The sequence below is a fragment of the Clupea harengus genome, chromosome 26, assembly GCF_900700415.2.
Source record: "Clupea harengus chromosome 26, Ch_v2.0.2, whole genome shotgun sequence".
NCBI lineage: Eukaryota > Metazoa > Chordata > Actinopteri > Clupeiformes > Clupeidae > Clupea > Clupea harengus.
In genome coordinates, this window is record NC_045177.1 from 10925128 (window position 1) to 10950733 (window position 25606).

Below are 25606 nucleotides of genomic sequence, written 5' to 3' on the forward strand. Positions count from 1 at the left end.
TTTCATTAAATAACGACAATTACATTTAAGAAACAAAATAGTTTAATAACAAACTGTCATTCTTCCGCCACTACAAAGTATAGTTCCTAAATAAATCGTTGCCATGCAACAGCCAGATGGAACACTTGCGCTACCGACAAAAAAGGGGTGCTTATTTATTCACATTAAATTGTATATCGCCATTAATACTGCAATTGTTGAAATAGTTTTCAAACGGGCTCCTCTTTGCTGGTGCAGCGACAGGGGTATCTTGATGTTGACGCTTCAGTGTCCCAGATGATGTTGCAAGGATGTTGCTCCACTCCTTCCTCTTGCTGTAATTTGGACGCCAGTACGATTTCAGTGACAACTCGCACCTATCTATGTCCCGTCACTGCCATAATCTCTCTCCCCTAGGCCAGCGTCAGTTTTGTAACGTCTTTCTTTCTTTGAAATATTCCATGCGCAGTAATATGGAATGTTATCATAGAATGTTATGAGGACAACTTGAAAGGTTATGCTGCATTTTACAACGGCATGGAACGCGATTTAGCCAATCACAATCAAGGATTGGAACAATCAGTTTTAGAATTCATGATAATGACCACCACTTGTAACATGTTTTGTGCTTCTGATTTAGGCTACATCATTCCGCAAGTAGTCCATTCACTTAGCCGAACGGAAATGCATTGTAATTTGAACCCAAGCCCATCTACTCCAAACCAGAGACATTATGCCAGGCCTAAAATTACTAAAACTAATAAAGTAAATTCTTCAAGTTCAAGATTTGGGAAGACATCAGTTGTGGAAAAACTTCTAAAGTTAAAACACAACTCGCAAGTACTCATAGCCAACAACCTAATCATTATAACAACTGCCCAACCATAGATCCTGAGCAGCAGGATAGAACAGCAGCGCACAACTGGCTGGTTAGGCCCTCCTTTACACCTTCACAAATGGCTGGAGACAACTGCAACACACCCCCTGTTCTACCCGGGATCCATAAAGGCCCTCCTTCACAATACAACGTGCGCTATTTATAGCCCACAGGTACTAAACTCATACAACATGACTGCCCAACCATAGAACCTAAGCAGCAGGATACAACAACAACATTAAAGCTGCCTTCATGAGCATTTAACTGCGGACCTTGTGGAGCAAGAAAAAGGTAAAATCCTTGCCTATCAGGCAGCCACTACAATAGCACGCACCTGTCCTCATTCAAATTGCGCCATGTCGTCCACCTATGGTCTGATAACAATTACAGCCCCAGGCAAGATTCTTTTCTACTGTGGTGTTGGAAGGTTGCTCAGTTCTACCAGTTTTATGGAATCCTACTCAGTTCTTAGAAAAAGGCCACACCCCTAGATCTGCACACTTTTCACTCCTTTGATTGAAAATAAATGTTCCTTCACCTCTTCTTCAATTGAATCAATTCCCTCCCAGCCCCTTGTCAGGTTAAACTGAAGCATGGTTTTACAACAATTTACTTTCTTTCACGATCTTACGATCTTTAACTGCCAAATGAATAAATATAAATGTAAAGAAAGGGAAAACACCTAGGGTTAGTCCATGCAAAGGCAACACACAGGCAGAAGGGAAGGGAGGAGAGAGGGAAGGGTTAGAATCAGAAGCATGGCTGGTGAGTTCAGACACGTATCAGGATAAGCCGTTTCTCATGAGCTGATTTCAAACATGCATAGGAGTGGCCAATTTGTTACCATTGGCAGCTCAGGAAATTGTGTCTGTATTTTTGTTGGGCAAAACTGAGTACCATGATACAAAATTTGCAGTGGTCATTTTTGTACTTACTTGGGTGTTAGCCATCTGAACGAATGGGAGTGGTATCCCGTCACTATCTCAAGGTCTGTTTCCGTGTGTGGTCCCATAAGACCCAGAGGCTGGATGCGGTCATCTGGTCATGTGTTTAAGGTCCTCAAAAAAATGCCCTTACACCTACAATACTTTAGGAGGAAATGATGAGTATTTTTCCCCAGGCTATCTGTGTGTATATTAATTCCTAGACTTTTTAAAATACATCTTTTTTTATCCCAGAAACACTAACAAATTTGACTACATTTGAATTCCACTACATGGGCCTAATTATTGAAAATAGAAAACTACTTAAAAAAAACAGCTTTCTTCTCTTACCCATATCTTTATTTTTTTTTAAATATTTTTCTTATTTTTCCCAGTCATAGTTTTTGTCTTTTTGTTTTAAAAAAAACTAGCCGCATGAAGGTTAGTTTTTTGTGGTCCTGAAATGTTTCCAGATCTATCATAATGATGTAACTCTGAGAGAATACTACTACTACTAATTCAATTCAATTTTATGTATATAGCGCCAGAACAATACATTGTCTCAAGGTGCTTTACAGAGCCCAGAGCCTGGACCCCCTTAGTGCAAGCACAATGGCAACAGGGGCAAGGAAAAACTCCCTAATAATACAAATCTTCCAATGTTTTGAATTTAATGTATTCATTCTTGAAATCTTCTTTAGCGTCTTGAAGTAGATACTTCAGCATTACGTAATGTTGTTGCTGCAATGGTCACATTTTAACACATGGGGCAGTAGTGCTGTACTAAAACAAACAAAGCCCCGTGGAAAATACCAGAAAAGGCTCTGATTCGCTCTTATAAATGGCTAACGTCCGCCCGTCGTCTGCACAGCCAGTCAGAAATTTAGGAGATAACCCTATTCAAGTGCGTTGCTGGGTAGACCGTACAAAAGCAACAGTAATTTGTTAGCTACATATTAACTTGGAGTTCGACGCAGAGACAGGTCAGTGATATTCTTTCTTAATATTTAATCGTGGATAGACATAATGTATTATTCATCAATGCTAGTAAGTGCTAGATTCCTGAAATAGCAGGAAGAAGGTCTCGTTGGGATGACGTGCTGTTTATGTTTATGCTGTGGCTCTGTTTTTGTTGCACGTCGATAGTTAAAGCTGCACCGAAGGAATCGAGCAAGATAGCATTCACCCCCACTTTTAATGTAAGAGTTACGTAAACATTGGAAAAACACTCTCATAAAATACATGCCCGTGTTTATGACTTCTAAATGTATGACATAGGCAGTCATAATATTGTTAGTTAGCTAGCTACGTGCTAACGTTGTATTGCCTTGCAACTGGACGACGATGCAGGTCAACACTCTAGATTGCAACTGACGGTCATTGATCAGAAAATACTTTAGCCATCGGAAAGCTGACGTATTGGTAAACTTTAAATAGCTAACACAGTTGCAGAATGTTTTGCACGTAAACACATACTTTAAGACTTCCATGTCATGTTTTGTTTGGAATGTTTTGGTATGTCCTTTAAGTACCACGTACTCTGTGTGTGTGTGTGTGTGTGTGTGTGTGTGCTTGTTTTAGGCGCTGAGGGATAGTACATACGCTTGATTTAACATGACTTCGCTGAAAATCTCTCCTCAATCGATGGCAACTGAATGCCAGGCATGGCTGAATGCTAATCCTATTGGTAAGTTATCTAGCCGTCTCAGTTTTGAGATAACGTTATGTCAATATAGCATTGTTTACAACATGTTTAACATCAGTCTAAACGGCAAAACTTAAAAGGGCCTTCGTACGTGATTTACCATTTTTGTTGTTGTTATTGTTGTTGTTGCAGTTGTTGCTAATGTCAGTTGATCGGTTTATATGATGCTTAAATATGACGTAGGCCTGCATGAGAAAAATGCAAGTTATAATCTGTGTTCCCACAGACGATCTGAGCGACTCCTTTCTGTCTGGTGACGAGGAAAAAGGACCCACCAGAAGAATCGACAATGAGATCAATGGCAATTGGATCTCAGCCCCAACCTCAACCATCCAAGAGGCCAGACTTAAAGCTAAAGCCAAGCGGCGACTGAGGAAGAACTCCTCCCGAGACTCTGGTCGCGGGGACTCGCTGAGCGACAATGGGGAAGGTGTCCGAGGGCACACCGCACCCCCCACCAGCCCCAAAAGCAAACTGCTGGACAGAAAATCGCGCCTGGGCAAAGGAAGGGGACTGCCAAAGAAAGGTATCTGCATCATTACAATCTGATGTTTGTTTGTAGATTTGTATTAATTACAGAAGTGTTAGCCCACTTGTCTGTGACGTCCAGATCTGTTTGTGGCCTCCTTCTTCAGTTGTCTGCTGTAAACCAATTAGCGCCTATACAGATGGCAAGGTGAGCATGTGCTACCTCACGCCAACTTAAAAGCATTCCTGTTTATCTACTTGACGCTTGGCATTTATTGCCTGAAATTTTCCATTCAAGTCTTTCACACAAAAAAAAAAGATGCTGTTGCTGTGGAAGATCTAAATAGACAGAGGAACCGAGAGGGTTAAGTCCGTCGCCAAGTAAACTGTTAACTTAACCCTTTTGTGGATGTACCAGAAAAGAGCTCAGTCCTCGTTAATCCCTTATTTGTTTGCCCACATCGTCTGCAGAACTATGTCATTTGATTATAGTCAAGGGATACGAATGTGGCTCAATAGTACACATCTGTCAGAAGTCTTTTGTGACTGACTGTATTTAATCCTTCTGGAGATTATGAAGGCTTGAGACAGAGATGTTTGTGCAGAGATCTTTTTTTGAAGTGTCCAAGCTTTTAGATACCCATGGCACTGCTCCATGGAATTCACCCAGCTCCTGCATACAGCGGCTGCCTACTGACCTAGATAAAAGCGCTCCCACCGGCGCTGTAATAGAAGGCTGACTTAATTCCGTTGCTGTAACAGAGCTCCACATCCCACTGGTTATGCAACAGAAATGCCATGCAGGCAGTCAAGTTCTCTCCCAGAGCGGGGGTTGTTCAGAAGTTCCTGTTTTGTAATTTTAACCTCTCAACCACGAAACATACTGGGTGGATGTGGAATCTCCCTATGAGAGGGAGGGACACGATGTACCATATGTTGTTCTGCACACTGCGGTCCTAAATTTGAGGGTGTGTATGGGGGTGGGGGGGAGGTTGGTGATTGCCATTGGTGGAGTGCTGAGAGAGGGTTTTAAAACGAGTCTGTAGTCTGCTTCTTAAATAAAAAGCAATCTGTCTTCTTTGGCCTGAGCAGATGTAGTTTTGCGTAACAATTTCGTATGACCTATATATGTGGGAGTGGCATGTTCCTTTGTGAAATGAGACTGCTTAGTGTACCCTGCAGGGGAAATATATATCCTGGTGTGACAAATATTGATTTGGTTGACAGACCTTGTCAAAAGCTAAAACTCCTAAGAGTGTATCTTTTTGTTTTCTGTGATTTATTTATGCAATCTTAATGTGAGGTTTGACATTACTGGCACAATCTTAGTTCTGTGTAGTGTGTCACATCCTGTACATGCACAAACATGTACCCTGTGAAGAGACACATCAATGAACAACTTCCTTCCTTTGTGTCTCTATGCAGCATACAGTATGTCTAACACAATCAAAATGTAATAAAGTTACATTACATTAATAAAGTAATGGAAATGGTTACATTAAATATTACAAACCCTGGTATATATCATATATATCTTTGTCTATATGTAAACATTTGCCTTAAAAAGCTCTCTTGTTTTGTGGATGCTTTGAAATGGGTAGCCATGGAAATTGTGAAAGTTCACAAAATGGATTCTGGGGATGTCAACGGAACGCCTTGTTAAATTTGGGGTTGATTCATATTTCCAGGTGGTGCTGGTGGTAAAGGAGTATGGGGAACCCCAGGAGAGGTTTATGACGTTCAGGAGGTTGATGTCAAGGACCCAAATTATGATGAAGATCAGGTATGAAAATAAGTGTCTACTGGTCGTAGTTGTTAATGATGTTCCAGTCTATCTTGCTGCTATACCCTTGATCATTTAGAGAAATTCTTTTCAAATATTTTCATTCTGGTAAAGTCACCAACTGTGCTGATATTTCTATTCTTGCCCTGACAGGAAAGCTGTGTTTATGAAACCGTTGTTCCTCCACTGAATGAAGATGACTTTGAGAAGACCGTTACTCCAATTGTGCAGGAGTATTTTGAACATGGGGACACAAATGAAGTAGCGGTAAGCATATTTTGGAATAACATTTATGGCTTGATGTTTTGGCATAGTATTGCAGATTGTTTAGATGTCTACAAATTTGTAGTTGTGTATTTCCTAACCTCCTGTTACTCAATATGATGGTATGGTTGTGATTTTCAGTTGCATGATTGGTTAACAATAGGGAAAAGTAATCTTGATTTCTAATCTTGAATCTAGTAATCTTGAAGTCAAGGGTCATCTGTGATTGATTGTTTGTACAGAGTTTTATTTCAGTGGGCATGGTAAATACAGGTGGTTGTACAGTGAGTAACTCATTATGGTCAGTTGGTCCTGTGTGCTTCAGTTTGTTATGTCTGGTAGTCCAGTAAAAAGTCAACTTGATCTGGCTGGTTTTAGAAGAAGGGTATTTTCTTGTAGACACTACTTGTCATGTTGGCACTCTCCACCGCATGTGTAAGTTCCATGGGAGTGTGATGTACTTGTGCTGTGATGACTGTACTTGCAGTCATACCCATGCACTAACCTCTCTCTCTCTCTCTCTCTCTCTCTCTCAGGAGTTGCTAGGGGAGCTGAACCTGGGCTCCATGCGTAGCGGTGTGCCCATGTTGGCCGTGACCCTGGCACTGGAGGCCAAGGCCAGCCACCGGGGGCTGACGTCACGGCTGATCAATGACCTGTGTGGAAAGGTGCTGAGCCGGGCTGATGTGGAGAGCTCCTTTGACAAGCTGCTCCGAGAGCTGTCGGACTTGGTGCTGGACACGCCCGGGGCTCCGCAGGTAATGCATGTTTGTTGCTCATGTTGTGTGTTGGAGGGTGACTGCGTGTGTGTGGGAGGGAGGGAGGGAGTGACAAAGATGTCTTTTCAGGCCGAGCGGTAATCTCTGACGAGGTTCGTGCACCCTCGCGTCTAAAAACAGACCCAGCTGATACCCGAGTGACTGTGAGAGTGTGATCAGGGTGCAGCTGATGGAGCTGTGGCCTCTTCGCTCTGACTGTGGTTAGCAGAGGAAGAACACCGCGGTTAGGGCCGCTCTGATGTTGACGAGAAACAGAGAGTGATGAGTTTCAGCTCTTTTCTTTCAGCTGATGCAGACATGAGATCTCACACCATTGTGTTTGGAGCTGCAAAAAACAGCCAGCTCAGCGTAGGAAGTTGAAACGCTGGCTGTCTCTCTCGTTCCCTCACTCTCAACCTGCCCCCCTCTCTCTCCTTCACTCCCTGCTCTCCATCCATACATGGCTAATGTATGCCTGAGTAGAAGCTTTGTCCATAGTCCCTCTGTTTGTCTTTCTGTCTCTCTTTTTATTCTATATTTTTTTTCTCTTTGAGAATCAGTTGGCCAGTAGAGTGTACATGATAGGGATGCTATAGGGGCTTTGTTCTTGCCAGAACCGCAAGGGCAGCTGTTTCTGTTCGCCTGAGTCATGCCATGAGCCAAAACTCACTTTACACAATGCAGGCCAGGCAGGCAGGCCATGGAGGAAATACTCGAACAACATGTTTATGTTACGTGTCTGGCTCTCACTTTCTCTTCCTGTGCCAAACTAGTTGCACTGTGTGAGGGGATTATTTCACCAGGCCTTTGCTGTTAGTGGAATTCTAGGTGATATTTCTTACCTCAGTATCACTTCAGTATCAATTTGATTTATTTCCTCTCCGTACAAGCCTTTCATCATTTTCCCATGCAGTCACAATGACCCCACTCTATTATATTACTACAAATGTCATCCCAAATATAGACTGTTAGTTGGTGGCAGTCTTTTCAGTGCCTTTTGAGCAGAGCGTAGATGAAAGCCAAGCATTCTCAGGAAGGGCGATTCCCTTACGGTGAGATGGAGATGATTGGCCTCCTGGATCTGGATTACATAATAAAATTCCAATGTTTTGTCTTCCAGCTGGTGGGGCAGTTCATTGCCCGGGCTGTAGCAGATGGAATTCTGTCCAAATCCTATATCGAGGGCTACAAGGGGAAAGTAGACTGTGAACATGCGAGGTAGGTGATTGTTGGTTGTCCGTGTTTGAAATCCAAACACAATAGTTTGTACTCTGAGTAGACTATGGTGAGCTGCAAGGCTACACATACGTACAGTATGCCAAAGTTCCACTGAGGCACTACAGTCAGTTTTTGATGCTCCAGTCCTCAAAGTAGACACTGGTATATGTCTGTCCCAGCTAACATGACTGTCTGTGTTGATTAATAGGGCAGCCCTAGACCGTGCTGCGGTGCTTCTGAAAATGAACAGAGGGCTACGCATCGAAAACCTGTGGGGGACTGGGGGTGGCCAGAGACCTGTCAATCAACTGATCAAAGAGGTGAGACCCTGCTTTCTTTGAGTCAGGCCCCCTTAAAACTGACATTCCTCCTTCTGCATTGGATGTGTTTGTGTTAGACTTTTCAGTATTGAAATACTTTTCATCCAATGCACCAAGACTATTCCTTACTTTTTATTTCTAGTCTATAGAGGTTTCTATATACATTTCCATTACTGGATATATTTAGCATTTCAGGAGTGCTTGGAATTTGGCAGTTTATATTTCTACATTACCGTGCAAAAGTTTTTAGCATGTTTGAAACTATGCAGTAAAGTGATTCTTTCAAAATTACCTGAATAATTTTTACTTATCAATTAACAACATACAAAATGAAGTAAACCAAATATTTAATGTTTGAAAATCTAAATATGATATATCCTATTGCTACACCAATGCAGAAGGTGTGACTGGGTTAAGACAAATGCCTTAAACCTTTGCACAGTACTGTGTGTATAACATTGGCAATAAAATAACCATAATAAAAACGCCTGTAAGCCCATGAAAAAGAACTATGTCATTGTGGTTATCTGTGTATAAATGTCATTTCTGCTGCCCCAGCACTGAATGCTTGACTCAAAAGTAAGTAAGCTGTACGTGTTGCTCAGGTCAATCTCCTGCTGAAGGAGTACCTCCTGTCTGGGGACACAGTGGAGGCAGAGCGCTGTATTAAGGAGCTGGAAGTTCCACATTTCCATCATGAATTTGTGTATGAGGTAACTGATCTTAGTACATTTCAGGACCGACTAATGTGACATCTTGTGGATACGTATTCGTTGGGTATTTATTTAGTAACAATTATTGCTAATAAATTGTCAACTTCTGTGCCATTGCTTGCCTTCAACTAGGCTATAGTCATGGTGTTGGAGTCCAAAGGGAATAAAACTTTCCAAATGATACTGCAGCTTCTGAACTTTCTGTGGAAGTCAACAGTCATCACACTAGATCAGATGAGAAGGGTAAGATGCCATCTAGTTCTGTATTTAAAGACTTGAAGGTGAAGTCAACAGTCATGCTAATTCAAAACACTTTCTGTCAAATTTGATTTAATTGTCACATCATGGTACCTCCTAAAAATGTATGCACTGAACAACATCTCTGACCTTTGTTCATAAAAAGTTAGTTTCTATATCACTGTCTGCGGTGGTTGAAGAATAGATGTGTTAACTTACAGAACTTCCCTTAACTGTGCTTATCAATACAAAACGCAGTTTGAGATTTTGCTTGGGCCACTTTTGCTACAATGTTTATCTAAGTGGTCAGATCCTGCAGTAGATATATAAATATAAGCAAATCATTTGAATGTCCATTTTCTCCTATAGGGATTTGAACGGATCTACATGGATATTGCAGAAATCAACATTGATGTCCCCTGTGCATACTCACTCCTGGAGCAGTTTGTTGACAAAAGTGTCAATGCTGGAATAATAGACAAAAAACTTTCTGACCTCTGTCCATGTCGGTAAGAACTGTCAATTTAATTCAATTTAATGTGTTCCTGTAGTGCCAATAACAATTGAAATAGTCTCAAGTCGCTTTACAGAGCCCAGAGCCTGAACCAGTCACATCCCCTAAACCCACTCAAAATATCTGGATACAAATCTTATAGCTATTAGCTAAAAGCTTATTTTTTTGTACATTCATGACCAAAGAAAACCTTGTCTGAGGTGTGCAGTTTCAGATTGAGTCCTAACGCTGCATCTTCTCTCTTTGACAGAGGACGGAAGCGTTTCGTCAGCGAGGGAGATGGTGGACACATCAAATTTGAAATATACTGAGGAGCTTGCCCAGCTGTCGTTTTTAGCAGCTTTAAAAAAACAAAAAAACAACTGGAGCTACTTTTTAAAAATCTTCATATTTTTGTCATAATTTAGGTACAACCCTTCAAATAAAGAATGTTAACTTTTTAAAACGTCAGGGTTTAAAAAATAAATAAAAAAGGCACTTTTTGAAACTGAAGGAGTTGATTATGTAGATGTAGTCACCTTGTTAGGTGCTTGAATATAAGCTAACCCAGAAAGTGCCACACATTGTATTGACAGTCATTCCATGTTTTGTATTCTTGAGTTCACTGCCACTCCTTTATCGTAGACAGCGGTGTTTGTATGGTAAGTTGTTTGTTTGAAAAGCTTTATATAAGGGGGCATGTTGTTCCGAACTTCTCTTTTTTTTTGCCCCTGCTGCTGTTTTTATGCCATTGCCTGACTTTATTTTTCCCTTCTGTCTTGCAAGCATCATTACTAAAGGTAACAAAGATAGCACTGTAGAGCAATGGAAAAAAACATAGTATAACTTCACAAAAGGGTGTCAAGAACGTTTATTTTTATATTTCATAACACTTGGGTAAGAAATGTACCAAAAATTGCTCTGTGGTCTGTCTTCAAGTTATTAAAAACAAATGGGGAACACCATAATGTGTCATTGTTTATATCAAAATGTTCATGGTATTTATCTTCAATTCCACATAATTTAAACATATATCAGTGTGACGTCTACTGTAGAATTAAAAACAGTTAAGTAATAACATAATATTTTATGACGATGATTGCTAATACCTTTTAATATATTTGTATTTGATATATAGAATATGTTACACATCATCCTTGAGTTTAGACTGTGTTTGTATAGGGTCTGGGTACAATCAACCTCAGGACATTCATGAAATTCATAATATTAAGACAGAGTATTACATGTTTCCATCCTTTATGTGAATAGGCATTCTGTGGACCTCAGTGTTTTTAAAGGAAACCTGACAGAAAGCAACACATGAGCATAGTGGTGGATAACATACCGATGAGATAAACACTAGTGATATGTTCAAATATTAGGTTGTAACTGGGACATGTCAGGGTGCCATTCTATCAAGCCTTACTGAACCTTCCCTTGGTCCCGTATGGCTAATTCCTGCTGTTTGATCACTTCCTGTGCCTCCTGATGCATCTTCTCCAGCTTCTCCAGAGTGACTGATTTCAGCGGCAGCAGTTTGGGTTTACACAGCACCAGGGTGGGAACATCTTCCATGGACAGCTGCCCTGATGGGTATTAAGGCAGAGGTAAACACAACACATGCATTGAGCCGTTTCCCACATGACCTTCCTTTATAGGCTGATACACAAGTTCATGATTTAATTTGATCGTATTGGAGTAGTACTCTGGGAGTAGGCGGTGTCTGTGTCTGCCCAATCAGCCCCGTCAGCAGTTTTGAAACAATTACGGTACATCCCAACCCTTTAGCTTACCTTGCTTAGGAAGAACTTCCCGAAATATTGATTTGACTTCAGGCATGATGTTTAGTCTAGCAAGCCCAATGGAATAATGTAGCTGACGTTTTCTGTCAAGAGAATGTAACGTAACGTTCATTTGTTAGGTTAGTTTGACTTTTCGAAAACATTTAACACGTGCGAATATAAAGAAAGAAATAAACAAACAAAAACCTGCAATCAAACTCATATCCACTACTGATTGTTCTAAGCACCTATCTTCGAATAGCTAACGTTAGCCTACTTATCTATCAAAGCTAATGCACTTAAGCCTGTTTACATACACAGTTGCTAGGCAGCTGCATCGTTAGCTCACGCGTTAGCTATCTTTCTACTCCTATAACAAAGCCACCAACCTAGCACATCCAAAGTAAACTGCTTAGAGGATAGCTTTAAACGCGATGTGCATTGAATAAACTTGCATTTATTGTCTGCAAACCTGTGATGAAAACGTACTTGTCTTTAGCTGACAGACGAGCCCGCAGCTCCTTGAGTTTGAAGTCAGTCCTGTTAAACCCGTTACGTTTATGACTGTGTCTTGAACAAAGCCATATGCTGCCGCCTAGAGGGTGCAATGAAATGTGCGGGTTATAATCGTCGTCAGGATGCCCCAAGCACATATCTCCTAGTATTTTATGTCCACGGCAAATTATGTCAGATATGTTTTATTCAACGATAAAAATCCTGAGAGGGTATATCCCTCAAGTATATTCTCGAGACACATGTTTTTCTGTCACGTCACCCGCTAGCATGGAACAATTCCATTGACTTCAATGCATCTTCTGGCCAAAAAAAGAATAGACCTGTTTTGGTCAATCTCCCTGATTCTCACGCCAAGTCAACCTTGAAAGTTGGCAACTCTGGTCATACTGATTCCTGTAATAATGTTGAATGCAAAATATTGCTTAGGTGTTCTGTAGTGTAGTGATATTGACGTTCCAACAATTTCCTTGATTTCCATGTTGTCCGTGTTTTGCAATACTGCATAAGACTTTCAGTTTGCAAAATAATGAGTTACCAGGGATGAAATGTATTGCATTTTATACATATTTTACTTAAGTTCCTTGAACTGGCTGTCCGGGAATAATGCCATGTTACTGTGAGTAATAATAGGAATAATGTCGGTACTATATGATCACTTTAGAAATCTTTTTTTACTCTGGTAGGATACATTTCTCTCCACCTCGCCCTTTTCTCTGTCGCCTATCCAAAGGGAACACCTTTTCTGCTGGAGAAAGTCTCGTGATACAAGGGTAATACGAATGTGTGACGCAATCTGATGGTAGGGGAGGGGATTGCTCTGCCTCAACTGTGTAGAAAAGGAGGAGGAAACAAGGATGGCGGAGTCACACCTCTGAAGGTAAAACATTTATATTATTGCGTACCTTTAGGTGAACCTTTTCAACTGATGTTGATTTCGCATGAGTTTTAATGAAAGCACATCTTGTCCTGCACGTAAGGTGGTGGGACTTTTCACTGTCTTCTACCAGTAGGGTGAGATGCACTCTTTTGTTCAGCTTCGGAATGGCCGCTGTGTGGAGAATGTGTTTTCTTTTTTCTCGTCATAACCAGTAAGGAAAGAAGAGCGCCACACAGCCCTACTTTGCTAATGGAATACGCCTTTGCCTTACGACGATGAAAAAGTAAACATGGAGGCATTCTTTGTACCAATAGGGTCCTGCCACTATCACATTGTCAGTTTAACAGTGCATGATTGCGCACGACAAGCAGGGGCTGTGTTCTTGCTGCGGCTTGTCTCCCCGTAAAGCTCGCAATGGTTGGAATGGTGTTTCACGGATGACAGCTGTTTGTGGAAGGCCTCAGCTAGCAAGCAGAATCCGTAGCTAGCTATCGTTGTAATCGTGGCGGTTTGCTGGAGAAATCTTGAAGACTACCTCAATTCATTACCATAATTAACTAACAAAACAAAATGATGGCGACTTGATGCTGTTTTTCCATCTTCAAGCATCAGTTAGTGCTGGTGTAATCGTTGTGTCCATTTGTATTTTGTACCGGAAAGTGGCTGTTTAGCTTAGATTGTATGTTAGCCAGCTTGCTCTCGGTAAAGGCTAACATTAGGTGGTAATGAAGCTAGCCATTAAGTTAGCTATGGTGGCTAACAGTAGAAACTGCTACGTAGGCTAGGCACAGCTACGTCGATTTTGTATCATATTTTGACGACTAAAGGTAAATTGCCACGTTCTTCCTGAACCCCAATGCCTAGTCTTTGACTGGGATAATGTTGGTAATGTTGCCGTTGGGGTAGCTAGTTTCTGGAAAGTAGCCCACATAGCAGTTTGTTGAACCAAGCTCTGGAACGTCAGGTACTCTTTGCTGCCAATTTAACGTTAGCACGTCTGCTAACATAACCTGCTAAGCATACATTGATCACCGATGTTACGTTAACGTATATTTTATAAAGGGAGGACGTCGTACAGATAATTGAATACCAAGTGAGCCAGCTTGGTAGGTAATATGAAAGTCAGTTTGATTCAATGGTTACTGGCTAGGCATTTCCGAGGATTGGCCACCGTGCAAATGTTGGATAGCAAATGTTAGCTAACTTCCTGCCCTGTAATGTTACACGGTGGAGATTTCTGTCATTTGGGTTAGTCTCACGTAATATCAACCAGGAATTCAAATGACGTTGTAAGAGAATATATTTTGGTGTTGGTGACCCATTGCTCAGAGAAATGTTTCAGTATGACCGTGTTCAGCTGATTAGTCGACATGATAACTGTTTTATGCTATCTTCACAGATCTTGCTCAAAGTGATCTTTGGTCGACAAACTAGATCATGTGTTTAAACCAAAGATTCTGCTAATAATCTTTGGTTGAAACAAAAATAAACAAACCGTTCTTCTGTTATCAACCACACAAAATGTGTCTGGCTTCTGACTAGTCAGGCTTGGGTACATATTGTTGAGCAGTCAGCTGTAATATGTGAGGATTCTGGTGTTAAGACAGTTATCCAAAAATAAACTTTATTGCCGCCGCCTCCCCCCAAACGTGTGTTGTCATGTGTAGTCTGTCTTAATGTAATTCCACCATGTCAAATGCACTGCCCATCTCTATTTTGGGGCCATTTTGTCAAACAAACGTTGTGGATTAAGCTGTTTTCTGTTAGTTAACTACAACTACTCGGTGAGTTATCTTTACTATCAGAAAAATACTGACCTTACAAGAAGGAAGATATTAATTGGTAATGCCGGTGTTGGTATGAGAACATTAAGTAGCTTTTATGTGGTAGTGATGAAGTAAAGGCAGAAACTCACTCACTTGACCTCTGATCTTATGTGCTATTCCACAGTATTCGCCCACAACATCATCTCAGTGTTTGCAAGTTGGCTAGTGCTTGAATTTTCTTGCTTAGGTTGGCCGGTGTAAACAGTGCTGATGTACACAATGTCCCACAAGATAAAATGCCATGGTATTGGGTTGTCGAAGTATATTTGGGAGAAACGGGGAACTTTGTTCCTAAAGGTCTATATAAGCCGTAGAAGTATTGTGTAACTTTGTTTGGCAACTGATTTGGTAATGTTTGTCTCCTTTGGCTCTGAAGTTGAGTTGTCCCCGGGGCCTAGACAATAGCCTACAGCCTACATTAGAAATGCCCCAGTCCTGAAGGGCTAAAGCCAAACTAGGGGCTGTTCAAAAGCAGATGCTTCCCTGTGTGGACACTTCGTTATCTACTTAACCAATACATTACACTGCCATTTAGTTTGATCTAATCAGAAAGCATGATGAAGTAGGCCTACATGTTGGCCTAAATATTCAGGATGTGCTAGTCCACAGTGCTGCCCTGTTTGCCTCTCCTGCCAAGTCATTGGCTCGCTGTACATTGCTAAGACAATTCACAACGTCATGATGTTTAGTGCTCCACAGCATATTGAATTTGTGAATTATTTATTTGTTTATTTATTTATTTATAGCCTGACAGACTAGGCTACAGGTTATAGAACTTCAGGACAGAACACTAGCCAGCAGTGAGCAGAAGCCATCTCTGTGTTAGAGCTCCGTTCATTTAGGTTTGGGCTGACCACAGGAAGAGCGTTAAGGTGGCTGTCACATATTCAGTGAGTTTGGATTCCATGATTACCAATAGCAGGGCCAACCTTTTTGGATGTCCATCTGAGGAAACTACTATTGCTTGTAGTGGTAGTCAAAAGCCGATTATTCCAAAGATATTCTTTTTGAAAGGCATGAATATTCTTCGGTATGATCGAGTGGAATGTTTTAGCAGTAGGTTGATATAGGTCATACGTTTCCAGTACATTTAGGGGTACATTTTTGACCCAGACCTTCAGGGTTATTGCTCTTTTAGCAGCCATGCATTGAGCAGATCCAGATGCTCTCACGGTGTGATTTGGGAATGTTTCCCATAACTGAGTAAATCACCCGATGTTAGAGTGTGTGTGTGATTGGACTGTCACCTCCCACAGTCTTTTTACCAGCGGCCATCATGTAAAACCATGGAGGCTGAGCACCCTGGGCCTGTAGTGGTGGGCAGTGCCCAGTGCTGCCCTCTTAAATATCCCTTTGTCATTTTAAAAGGGCTTGAGCCCTTTCGCCATAAAGGTCTCATGACCTGTGGGGAGCCTGAGCTTTTGAAGACGGCTGGGCTGCTGAACCTGAGGCTTACTCCCAGCAGCTTTGCCCTTTCAGCCACTGTGATCTGAGGCCAGAGCACGCGGCCTCCACCCTCCGCCCTGGCCCCGGCCCCGCCACCCTCGCTCCCATACACGGACGACGTGCGCACACACCGGCTCCTCGGGACACAAATGTACACAATCTGTTAACGGATGGCACGCCCTCTGTCCGCCGTGTTTGTGTTGCAGAGGCACGCTGTGGATTTATGAATCTGTTTTGAGTGAACAGCGCTGTTCCCAGGAGCTCTAGCCACCACTGGGCCGTGTGGTTTAACCTGTTGATTGCTGTGGCTGCACAGGATCCTTGTGTTCAGTGTCCTATATAGGTGGGGCATGCCCTTGATGAGCACAGATAAATGATGAGTGTGTGAACTCACCACCACATTTAAAGTGGAAGGCCTACTCCTCCTAAAAGCCTTTGTTTGATGGTGTTCAATTCAGTTTTATTTAAGTTGTGGGTTGTTATATGGGCATTTTGTTTTTAAAAACTCCAGCAGATAATTGAAATGTTACACTGTTGGTATTGTCTATAGGTATAGGGATGACGCATTCAGATATAGCATCATGATATAGCATAGCATATAGCATAGTGGTTCATTCTGTTTGAGTAATGGCACACTGAAGGGTGTTGAGGTTTATATTGCAAGTGAATAATAGGCCTAACCTTTTATGATTTAAACAAATGGTGTTTGCATTATTACTGCTTTTCTTGATCAAGGAAGTCTGCCTCACCTGTCATGACTAATGCATGAAATCTGTGTCAACAGTAGCATGCGTCATTATCTTCTGGCCAGCAGGGCATATGACACACATTTGCATTACCTGGATATGTTTGCATCAGTACATTTTGGAGAATTAGTCATTTTCATTAATTGAGTGAATCATTTGAATCTCTTTCTGCCTAGATTAGGGTAGTCTGCTGTAAATCAATGTGGTTTTAAAGCAGAATTTTCCCCTTTTTGTCTCCTATCAGCACACGCAAAAGATGACTCTGGCGACCTCTCTGTGGTGAACTCTCTTGACCTGGGTGGAGGGATCGTACAGCCATTCAGACAAGCATGTGGCTGGAGCAGCCCACTGCCCTTCCGCTCCATCTGAGGCTCCTCGCTCCGGTGGCACTCTAGACCCCCTCTCCCCCCACCCCACCCCACGCTCTCTCCATGTCTACACCAGTATGTATGAAGGCTTGCGCGTATGAGATCCTCTCCCTTTGGTCCAGCACCGTTCTAACTGTCCTGTAACAGACCCCCCCCAGACGTGAGCGCGAGAGACGGACTCTAGGGCTCCCATGAGCAGGAGGGCCGCGGGGGTGCCGTCACCATGAGTAGTACTTTAGGCAAAGACAAGGACTCCAAGGAGAAGGAGCCCAAAGGTCCCTCCTCTGGGAAAGAAAGGGAAAAAGAGCCCAAGGGCGGCTTCAGCAAAGATGGCAAGGAGAGCAAGACCAAAGGGAAAGATGCCAAAGACGGGAAGAAGGACGCGGGCGGGGCGCCGCCAGCCGTGGCCTTCAGCGTGGACAACGTCATCAAGCGGCCCAACCCGGCGCCCGGCACGCGGAAGAAGTCCAGCAACGCCGAGGTGATCAAAGAGCTGAACAAGTGCCGCGAGGAGAACTCCATGCGCCTGGACCTGTCCAAACGCTCCATCCACCTGCTGCCCAGCTCCATCAAGGAGCTCACGCAGCTGACTGAACTCTACCTGTACAGCAACAAGCTGCAGAGCCTGCCGTCCGAGCTGGGCTGCCTCTCGGGCCTGGTGACGCTGGCCCTGAGCGAGAACTCGCTGACCAGCCTCCCCGACTCGCTGGACGGCCTGAAGAAGCTGCGCATGCTGGACCTGCGGCACAACAAGCTGCGCGAGATCCCGCCGGTGGTGTACCGCGTGGCCTCGCTCACCACGCTCTACCTGCGCTTCAACCGCATCACCACGGTGGAGAGGGACATCCGCAACCTGTCCAAGCTCACCATGCTGAGCATCCGCGAGAACAAAATCAAGCAGCTGCCCGCCGAGATCGGTGAGTGGGCTCTCCTCCGTGGAGCTGCGGCTGGTCCGTGCTCACACTCCTCTTCTCAACACTCCCACACAGCTCCACTGTGCTCCTCTGCAGCTTTATTTATTTCTTCCTAAATGCTGATTTTCACTGTCGTGATGGATAAGTAATATGGTTGGAAATAGCCTTCATGCTGTTTTACACATCTTGATCTCTGTGAGACTAGACTAGACTTTTGCGGTTGAGGAGACTGGAAAGAGCTGATAAAGAGTGTTTAGGTGTGTGTATATGTGTAGGCACATTGCTGTGAGAAATCCAAAAAAGGGGAACTGTGTTTGATCTCAAAAAAGCAGAATGAAAAGGAGGAACAGCTCAAGCGTTTGCAAAGTGTTTACTTGAAGGTGGCAGACATGTTTGTTTGACAGATATGGGCTTTGTTTTCAAATACTTATTTTGACATGATTATTTTAAAGTGGCCTAGTAGTTTGTCTGAACTTGGTTCCAGAAGGTAACGGGGTATTTGTTCCACCTCAGGGGAACTGTGTAACCTCATCACGCTGGACGTGGCGCATAACCAGCTGGAGCACCTACCTAAAGAGATCGGTAACTGCACCCAGATCACTAACCTTGACTTACAGCACAACGAGCTCCTGGACCTCCCGGAGACAATAGGTAAGTGGTCAAAGCACTCGACCAAACGGTTCAAATTATCTTTCGATTTTGAAGTCACGAGGTTGAACTGTGACTTTCATCACATCTGACCCAGTTTTGTTCCCCCTGATTTTAAAGTGAATTGAAACTGTGCTTTTTGTCCCCCTTTGTTGTTCCAGGCAATCTGTCAAGCATAAATCGCTTAGGTTTGCGGTACAATAGGCTGTCAGCAATCCCTAGGTCATTAGCCAAGTGCAGAGAACTGGAGGAGCTGAACCTTGAAAACAACAACATCTCGGTGTTACCAGAGGTGAGAGCCCAGATGCATCATGGTCCGATGACACCACCAGCTCACCAGAGTGGAGGCATTACATTACAGCACTACAGAACATTACGTTTCTTTGGAACAAACTTGATCAAGATCATGGGGTTGAAAAGCCCAAGGGCTTAAGTATAGTATTAAGTTAAATGCAGGGGGGGGGCTGGATAAGTCCTGCATCTTCACCATGTGGTTTTGCAAGTGCTTTGACAGGGACAGCATGTCTCCATGGGTTGTGTGCATGTGTGGTGTGTGGCCTCTCATATGGCACCCCTCTGTACCTCTGACAGGGGCTTCTCTCCAGCCTGGTCAACCTGACGAGCCTGACCCTGGCAAGGAACTGCTTCCAGTCGTACCCAGTGGGTGGACCCTCGCAGTTCTCCACCATCTACTCGCTCAACATGGAGCACAACCGCATCAACAAGATCCCCTTCGGCATCTTCTCAAGGGCCAAAGTGCTTAGCAAGCTGAACATGAAGGTGTGTGTGTGCGCGCGTGCCCGCGCTATGTCAGTCAATCGGTCGATCTGTGTAGCAATTTTTTTTTTTTTTTTAAATCAACATCACTTTACACAAGCTGAGGTAGAAACCCCCCTCGGAACACAGTCCAAGCTAAATATCGGTCATAGTCATAGCAGCAAAAAGGATGGGATAAATGAGTTGACCCTTAAATGCACGTAGCTGAAGCGACCATGTCATGGGTTTTATACCATACCTATTCATGACCAGTTGATGGGATCAGTATGTGGTCAAGTGATTTAGGTGAAGAACTGAAAACGACAAGGTGATGAGTTAAGGTCTCATCAGACTATCTGATCAGTGTATATCTATGGTGGTGGTTAATTACTAATTAACACTGACTTCTGTGTTTTTATATTGTTTTTCAGGACAACCAGTTAACTTCTCTCCCCCTTGACTTTGGTACCTGGACAAGTATGGTTGAGCTAAACCTGGCCACCAACCAGCTGACCAAGATCCCAGAGGATATTTGTGGCCTTGTGTCTTTGGAGGTAGTGTGGATTTGACTTGCATCCCTTCACGGACATCTGTAAACACATTTGACTCTTATCAGGACAAATGAATGCAAGAAGATAAAAAAAAAAAGAGTGTTTGACTAGATATTTTTCTCAACATGCCTGCTGTACATAATGGGCCCTATTTTGATGGCTAAAACGGTCTGTTCCACCCGAGCGGGTTTGTCTAAACTCCAGGGATAAATAAAACGTCCTGCCAAGGCGTGGATATAGGCGTGGCGACATATTTTTCTCCGACGGGGAATATTTAAATGTGCCAGTCACAAACCATTACATTACCCAAGTCTGATTTGTCCATCTGGCAAAAAATCTCACGTTCCCTTTTGTTGGAAGAGTGGTGCATTATGCCTACATATCTCTTAGTTTGTTTTAAAAGGTTAAACCCCTTAAAAGGCTTGAGTGTCTGGGAAGTAAAATTTGACTGACTTCAGTTAAATGCCCAGTCAGCAGTAAACAACTGTCATGTAATGTCATCTAATTAGAACTAAGAAGAAGAAATGCTGCGCAACATTTTCCACAAAAGATCTCCTCTTGGCCACAACGGAATGCAGAAATGCAGAAACGGAATGTTGGTCCTGGGGGGGGGGGGGGGGGGGGGGGTGTATTCTAAGTACGTGGTTTAGTGACAAACCTGGGTTGGGTAACTCCTAGGAAGTGGTGAAGCTCCTAAAATAAGAGTCCTTTAGCTTTTGTTTTGCTTGGACAGTGAAGCCATAGGGCTCTTGTATTAGGAAGTTCACACTTCCTCTTGAGATAACCTACCCAGGTCTGTCACTAAACCACGCACTTGGAAAACACCCCAACTCAAACTCAAATAGTTTGCACCCACCCGTATGTTGTTTCTTCTATGTCCACTCTCTCCTGTTGGTCCAAATGCCCAGCTGAACAGGCTTTCACTCGCCTGTTATGTTCTGCTGGGATGCAATCACCTATTGTTTGTTCCCAGAATCAGTTGGAGTAAAAAGGCGGGCATGTACGGGATACATTTTCAATTTAATTTACGTTGAATACCAAAGTTACCTGAGATGAACCTAATAAACTGTGTAAAAGCTTGATATGATTCTTTCGCATCACCACCTCGCGCGCAGGCTATGCTATTGGGGAAATGAGTGAAAGTAGCCTACTAAGAAAAGCCGGGGTTTCCATCGAAAAACTTTTATTTCCGTAGAAAAAAAAGAACTGACCTCTTCTGCTGTCTCCCGGGTCTCACAAGCTACAATTATACGTGTAATTAATGAATTGAATTGTTTTGAACAACAGGAGAAGCATTATTGTTTACTCCTGGTGAACCCTGTCTAGACCCCAGCAGCAATATTGCAATCTTACACTGTAATCTTGTCTGACACATTCAGTTTAAAGGAATTGCTCAATAGTGCTATTGGTAGGCTTTAACAAAACCTTTCACTAATTAACTTGGGCCTGGCCCTGCCCACTTGATACCCTTACTGCCCATTTTGTGCCCCCGCCAGCCTTTTTTACAGTCAAAATGTGGCCCATTATGTCAATTGCTGAACACCCTTCATACGCTCTTGGACTGAGTAAAGGGATATATAAACCCGGGCTACAGAGAGTCTCTCAGTTATTGCAGGTTGTTAGGGGGTCGTGACTCTTTACTCTATGGGATGCGTGGACAATAGTTTCTAGTTCCGTTTTTGGAATAGTTGTGTTAGTATAGTGGCAGAAGTTTGAGCCCTTTCTGAAACCCCTTTTCCACAGGTCCTCACATTGTCCAACAATCTCCTGAAGAAGCTGCCCCACGGCATCAGAAACTTGCACAAGCTTCGAGAGCTGGATTTGGAGGAGAACAAGTTGGAGTGTTTGCCCAATGAGATCGCCTACCTTAAAGATTTACAGGTATGCTACCTATACATGCAGGTGTGCTACCTATACATGCAGGTGTGCTACTTATACATGCAGGTGTGATATCTATACATGCAGGTGTGCTACCTATACATGCAGGTGTGATATCTATACATGCAGGTGTGATATCTATACATGCAGGTGTGATATCTATACATGCAGGTGTGATATCTATACATGCAGGTGTGCTACCTATACATGCAGGTGTGATATCTATACATGCAGGTGTGATATCTATACATGCAGGTGTGATATCTATACATGCAGGTGTGCTACCTATACATGCAGGTGTGCTACCTATACATGCAGGTGTGATATCTATACATGCAGGTGTGATATCTATACATGCAGGTGTGATACTTATACATGCAGGTGTGATACTTATACATGCAGGTGTGATATCTATACATGCAGGTATGCTACTTATACATGCAGGTATGCTACTTATACATGCAGGTGTGCTACTTATGCATGCAGGTGCTTCTCTAAATGGCACTTGGACGACCCCTTGGACGACCGGTGCCTTGGCATGGTTCATGTTGAGTTAGTAAGGATCATTGAATGTAGAGTATGAGGCCTTTGGTGATTTTGTATGACGTGCCTTTTGTTTGTCGACCAGAAACTGGTGTTGACTAATAATCAGCTGACCACGCTACCCAGAGGGATTGGCCACCTCACCAACCTGACCCACCTGGGCCTGGGAGAGAACCTCCTGCAGCACCTGCCAGAGGAGATTGGTGCGTACCTCCACCCCCTGCACCCCTGCATCCCAGATCTCATGCAACACACAACATGCAGGCACACTGACGACTTCTATTTTGCTTTTTGTGCATTTGTAATCCAAAATGTAAAAAAACATAATAGCTAGCTAGGTCTTGAAATCTGACTGAAAAGCAATAAGTGAGTGGCAACCACACACAGGTTACACGTTACACAAAATGGCAGTGACCAGTCATATAGTATAATAAACTTGAACTTGATATAGTTGCCACTCATGCTTGTCTTCTCTCCGTGTCTGTCTCTCTCATCCTCAGGTACTCTGGAGAATCTTGAGGAGCTGTACCTGAATGACAACCCCAACCTGCACAGTCTGCCCTTCGAGCTGGCACTGTGCAGCAAGCTGTCCATCATGAGCATCGAGAACTGTCCTCTCAGCCACCTGCCCCCGCAGATCGTCGCCGGAGGCCCCTCTTTTATCATCCAGTTCTTGAAGATGCAGGGCCCCTACCGCGCCATGGTCTAAAGACGCCCACACCTATGTCTGTGACACTGTATACCAACAGCAAACACATAACTGAAGTATCGAATGAGACCGCAGAAAATCGAATGTCAAGGGTCCTACCCAGTTCAGTGCCCTTAAGCATTGCTACCGGAGTCTATGGAAAAAGGCTCATTTGACCCAGGCTGTCACCATATAGCGCAGCCTGCACCTGAGGAGTCCGAGCCATTTAGGTTCCCAGGCCCAACTCCCCAACCCACACCCACCAACCTTGTTCATTGACAATTCCCTTTGCCAAAACTTATGATGTACAGTAGTATGTTTTAGTTGAGCGGCTGTCATTTATGATATGAAACATATTGCCAATATATTTAACAGTAATTACAGTGGTATAATAGATGAACAACTGTATGCAAAAACAAAAATACTTTCAATTGTTTTATTTTATTTTTTGCTGCTGCTGCCATAATCCATGTTCAAGTTTTTCTTACCATTTTATTTTTCAGTCCCATTTTTTTTTTTTTTGTAAAACCACTCCTTGACTAAAAAGCTTTGTTTTAGAGTGCGGATGGGCCGTTGGACTATACAGAACAAATATCAATGTTGGTGTTTTTACATTTAAAAAAAAAAAATCGTGCCTATCCAGTTTAGTTAACTGGTTAATTTCTTAAACATAATTGTCAATGGTTACAATGTTATGATTATACATAAGTATAATTTATTCAGTGTTTCCTTATTGTGTTTTTATTGATTATTGTTTCATATTAATTCATTTTGTTTGTTTGTTTTTCTCTGTTTTCCAATATTCATTCCCTTTTTGCAGGCTGGCTCAGCAGAAACTGCTGTTTATAGCAGAGCCGAGTGAGTGTGCGTCACACATTGTACAAATTATACAGATTATACCGCTGTTGTTCTTGTGGGCAACTCCATAACTGCTCCATTTCTGACTTCTGAGTGGATTTGACTGCAGACCTTTAGACACGGACCTTGGCCTCTCTCCAGTGGGTGACGCCTGAGTCGTGGGGGGGGGGGGGGGGGGGGGGGGGGGGGCTGTGTGTTTCAGTGCTCATCTCCCAGGAGAGGAGAGCTGTGGAGAAGCTAGAGCTCAAGACTGGCAGAGGCTGCAAGTACCCCTGTGTTTGTATGTGCTATCTGATTGTTGCTTTGAGTGCACCGTGCTCTTGGTGTTTACGCCCCCCCAACCCCCAATCCCACCATATCTACAGTTTGGGCTACAGTGATGTCACAGTTTTGCAATCCACAATGTTATTAGAGCCATTCTAAACATATCAGCCACAGTGAAGGAGGGTTGCAATTATATAAAGCAATTAAAGTGAGGTATGCCAAAAAAAACAAAAACAGAAACAATGAAGAAAAGATTCCGATTCCCTGTTGTTTTCCCCACCCATGTCAAGTGGGTCGTAATTCAGTCAGGTTTTCTTGTTTTTGTTTTGACCCACGTGGGTGAAGCCTCAGCTGTGCATGTTTGGGATCTGACGCTTTTGCAGCTTTTTCCTCTTTTTTTTTTTTTTTTTTTTTTTTGTCCCACACTGTCCCATGATGCTGCTGGTCTTATGCACTTTTGAATGATGTTGGCATCCTCCTCCTCCTCTCGTCACGGTCATGTTTCATGTCACAGAGTACATGTCTGAGCGGGGGGCTTTTTTTGTTTCCTTGTAAAGTGTTTCTTTTGTTTTGAGCTGTTATGTATATTTTCATGTCAAAAAGAATATATAATTTTCCTCAACAGATTCAAATTTTTAAAAATATGTTCTAGAGCTTAATTTTAATTTTGCGGGACTAATAATCCTCTTGATTATAAATGTAAACTTCGACTGTATGTTGAAGGAGTCATATATGGGTTTTTCCATGGTATATAAACATATCTCCTATACTTTTTTTCTAAGTATTGTTTTTCAGATCCTCAATATTTTGATTGTTTTGTAATTATTATGGCCCTTTTTCAAATGATAAAATGTATGTCTTCAGTTAGTATTATATCAAGAGACTGTACATTAAAATCCCATTTTAGTTTATCAAACTAAATGTTTTGTAAAGGTGTTACAACCAGAATTTGTATTCAACAATGTTCCTTTTTTATTTTCCTTTACCTACTTACTGTCTCTATTCTTTCGTCTTTTCTTCTTTCTTTTTGTATTTTTATTGGCAGCAGCGTTGAATGGGTTTAAAGTATGACTGGTCACTGGCTGGTTCATCTAAAGGCACTTCTTTTTCTTTCATGAAGCCTTGTGTGGCCAGGACAGTATGCCCCTGCCCAGCCCCAGCCCACCCCACCCCACCCCACCCCACCCCCTGCACACGGGCCATGTTAC

The 25606-nt window shown here is 42.8% G+C and overlaps 2 protein-coding genes across 7 annotated transcripts; both read left to right on the forward strand.

Annotated features, from left to right (window-relative positions):
- The first annotated feature begins 2622 nt into the window (after positions 1-2622).
- pdcd4b (programmed cell death 4b) lies at positions 2623-10703 on the forward strand. 3 transcript variants are annotated; one of them, XM_012831223.3, is made up of 12 exons: positions 2623-2762; positions 3361-3466; positions 3711-4010; positions 5641-5735; positions 5889-6002; positions 6536-6757; positions 7878-7975; positions 8184-8295; positions 8901-9008; positions 9141-9251; positions 9615-9754; positions 10010-10703. In XM_012831223.3, exons 2-12 carry the CDS (start codon positions 3394-3396, stop codon positions 10068-10070), a joined length of 1434 nt encoding a protein of 477 aa, XP_012686677.2. In that variant the 5' UTR covers positions 2623-2762; positions 3361-3393; the 3' UTR covers positions 10071-10703. The 3 variants fall into 3 exon arrangements, with proteins under 3 accessions (XP_012686677.2, XP_031419353.1, XP_031419354.1); XM_031563493.2 differs by lacking the exon at positions 2623-2762 and adding an exon at positions 2839-2978; XM_031563494.2 differs by lacking the exon at positions 2623-2762 and adding an exon at positions 3053-3201.
- Positions 10704-12806: 2103 nt separating this feature from the next.
- On the forward strand, positions 12807-24309 carry shoc2 (SHOC2 leucine rich repeat scaffold protein). Of its 4 annotated transcripts, none has more exons than XM_031563489.2 (9): positions 12808-12912; positions 17175-18215; positions 18726-18863; positions 19022-19152; positions 19452-19640; positions 20048-20170; positions 21911-22048; positions 22674-22791; positions 23089-24309. In XM_031563489.2, the coding sequence occupies exons 2-9, from the start codon at positions 17522-17524 to the stop codon at positions 23295-23297; spliced, it is 1740 nt and encodes a 579-aa protein (XP_031419349.1). In that variant the 5' UTR covers positions 12808-12912; positions 17175-17521; the 3' UTR covers positions 23298-24309. The 4 variants fall into 4 exon arrangements, with proteins under 4 accessions (XP_042559894.1, XP_031419349.1, XP_031419351.1 ...); XM_031563491.2 differs by lacking the exon at positions 12808-12912 and adding an exon at positions 12958-13046; XM_031563488.2 differs by lacking the exon at positions 12808-12912 and adding an exon at positions 12962-13195.
- Positions 24310-25606: the final 1297 nt, after the last annotated feature.

Coding starts and splice junctions, on each gene's coding strand:
- shoc2 (XM_031563489.2), top strand. CDS start 17,522: ATGAGTAGTACTTTAGGCAAAGACAAGGACTCCAAGGAGAAGGAGCCC. Junction 18,216..18,725: donor GCAGCTGCCCGCCGAGATCG/GTGAGTGGGCTC, acceptor GTTCCACCTCAG/GGGAACTGTGTAACCTCATC. Junction 22,792..23,088: donor GCACCTGCCAGAGGAGATTG/GTGCGTACCTCC, acceptor TCTCATCCTCAG/GTACTCTGGAGAATCTTGAG.
- pdcd4b (XM_012831223.3), top strand. CDS start 3,394: ATGACTTCGCTGAAAATCTCTCCTCAATCGATGGCAACTGAATGCCAG. Junction 4,011..5,640: donor AAGGGGACTGCCAAAGAAAG/GTATCTGCATCA, acceptor TCATATTTCCAG/GTGGTGCTGGTGGTAAAGGA. Junction 5,736..5,888: donor CAAATTATGATGAAGATCAG/GTATGAAAATAA, acceptor TTGCCCTGACAG/GAAAGCTGTGTTTATGAAAC.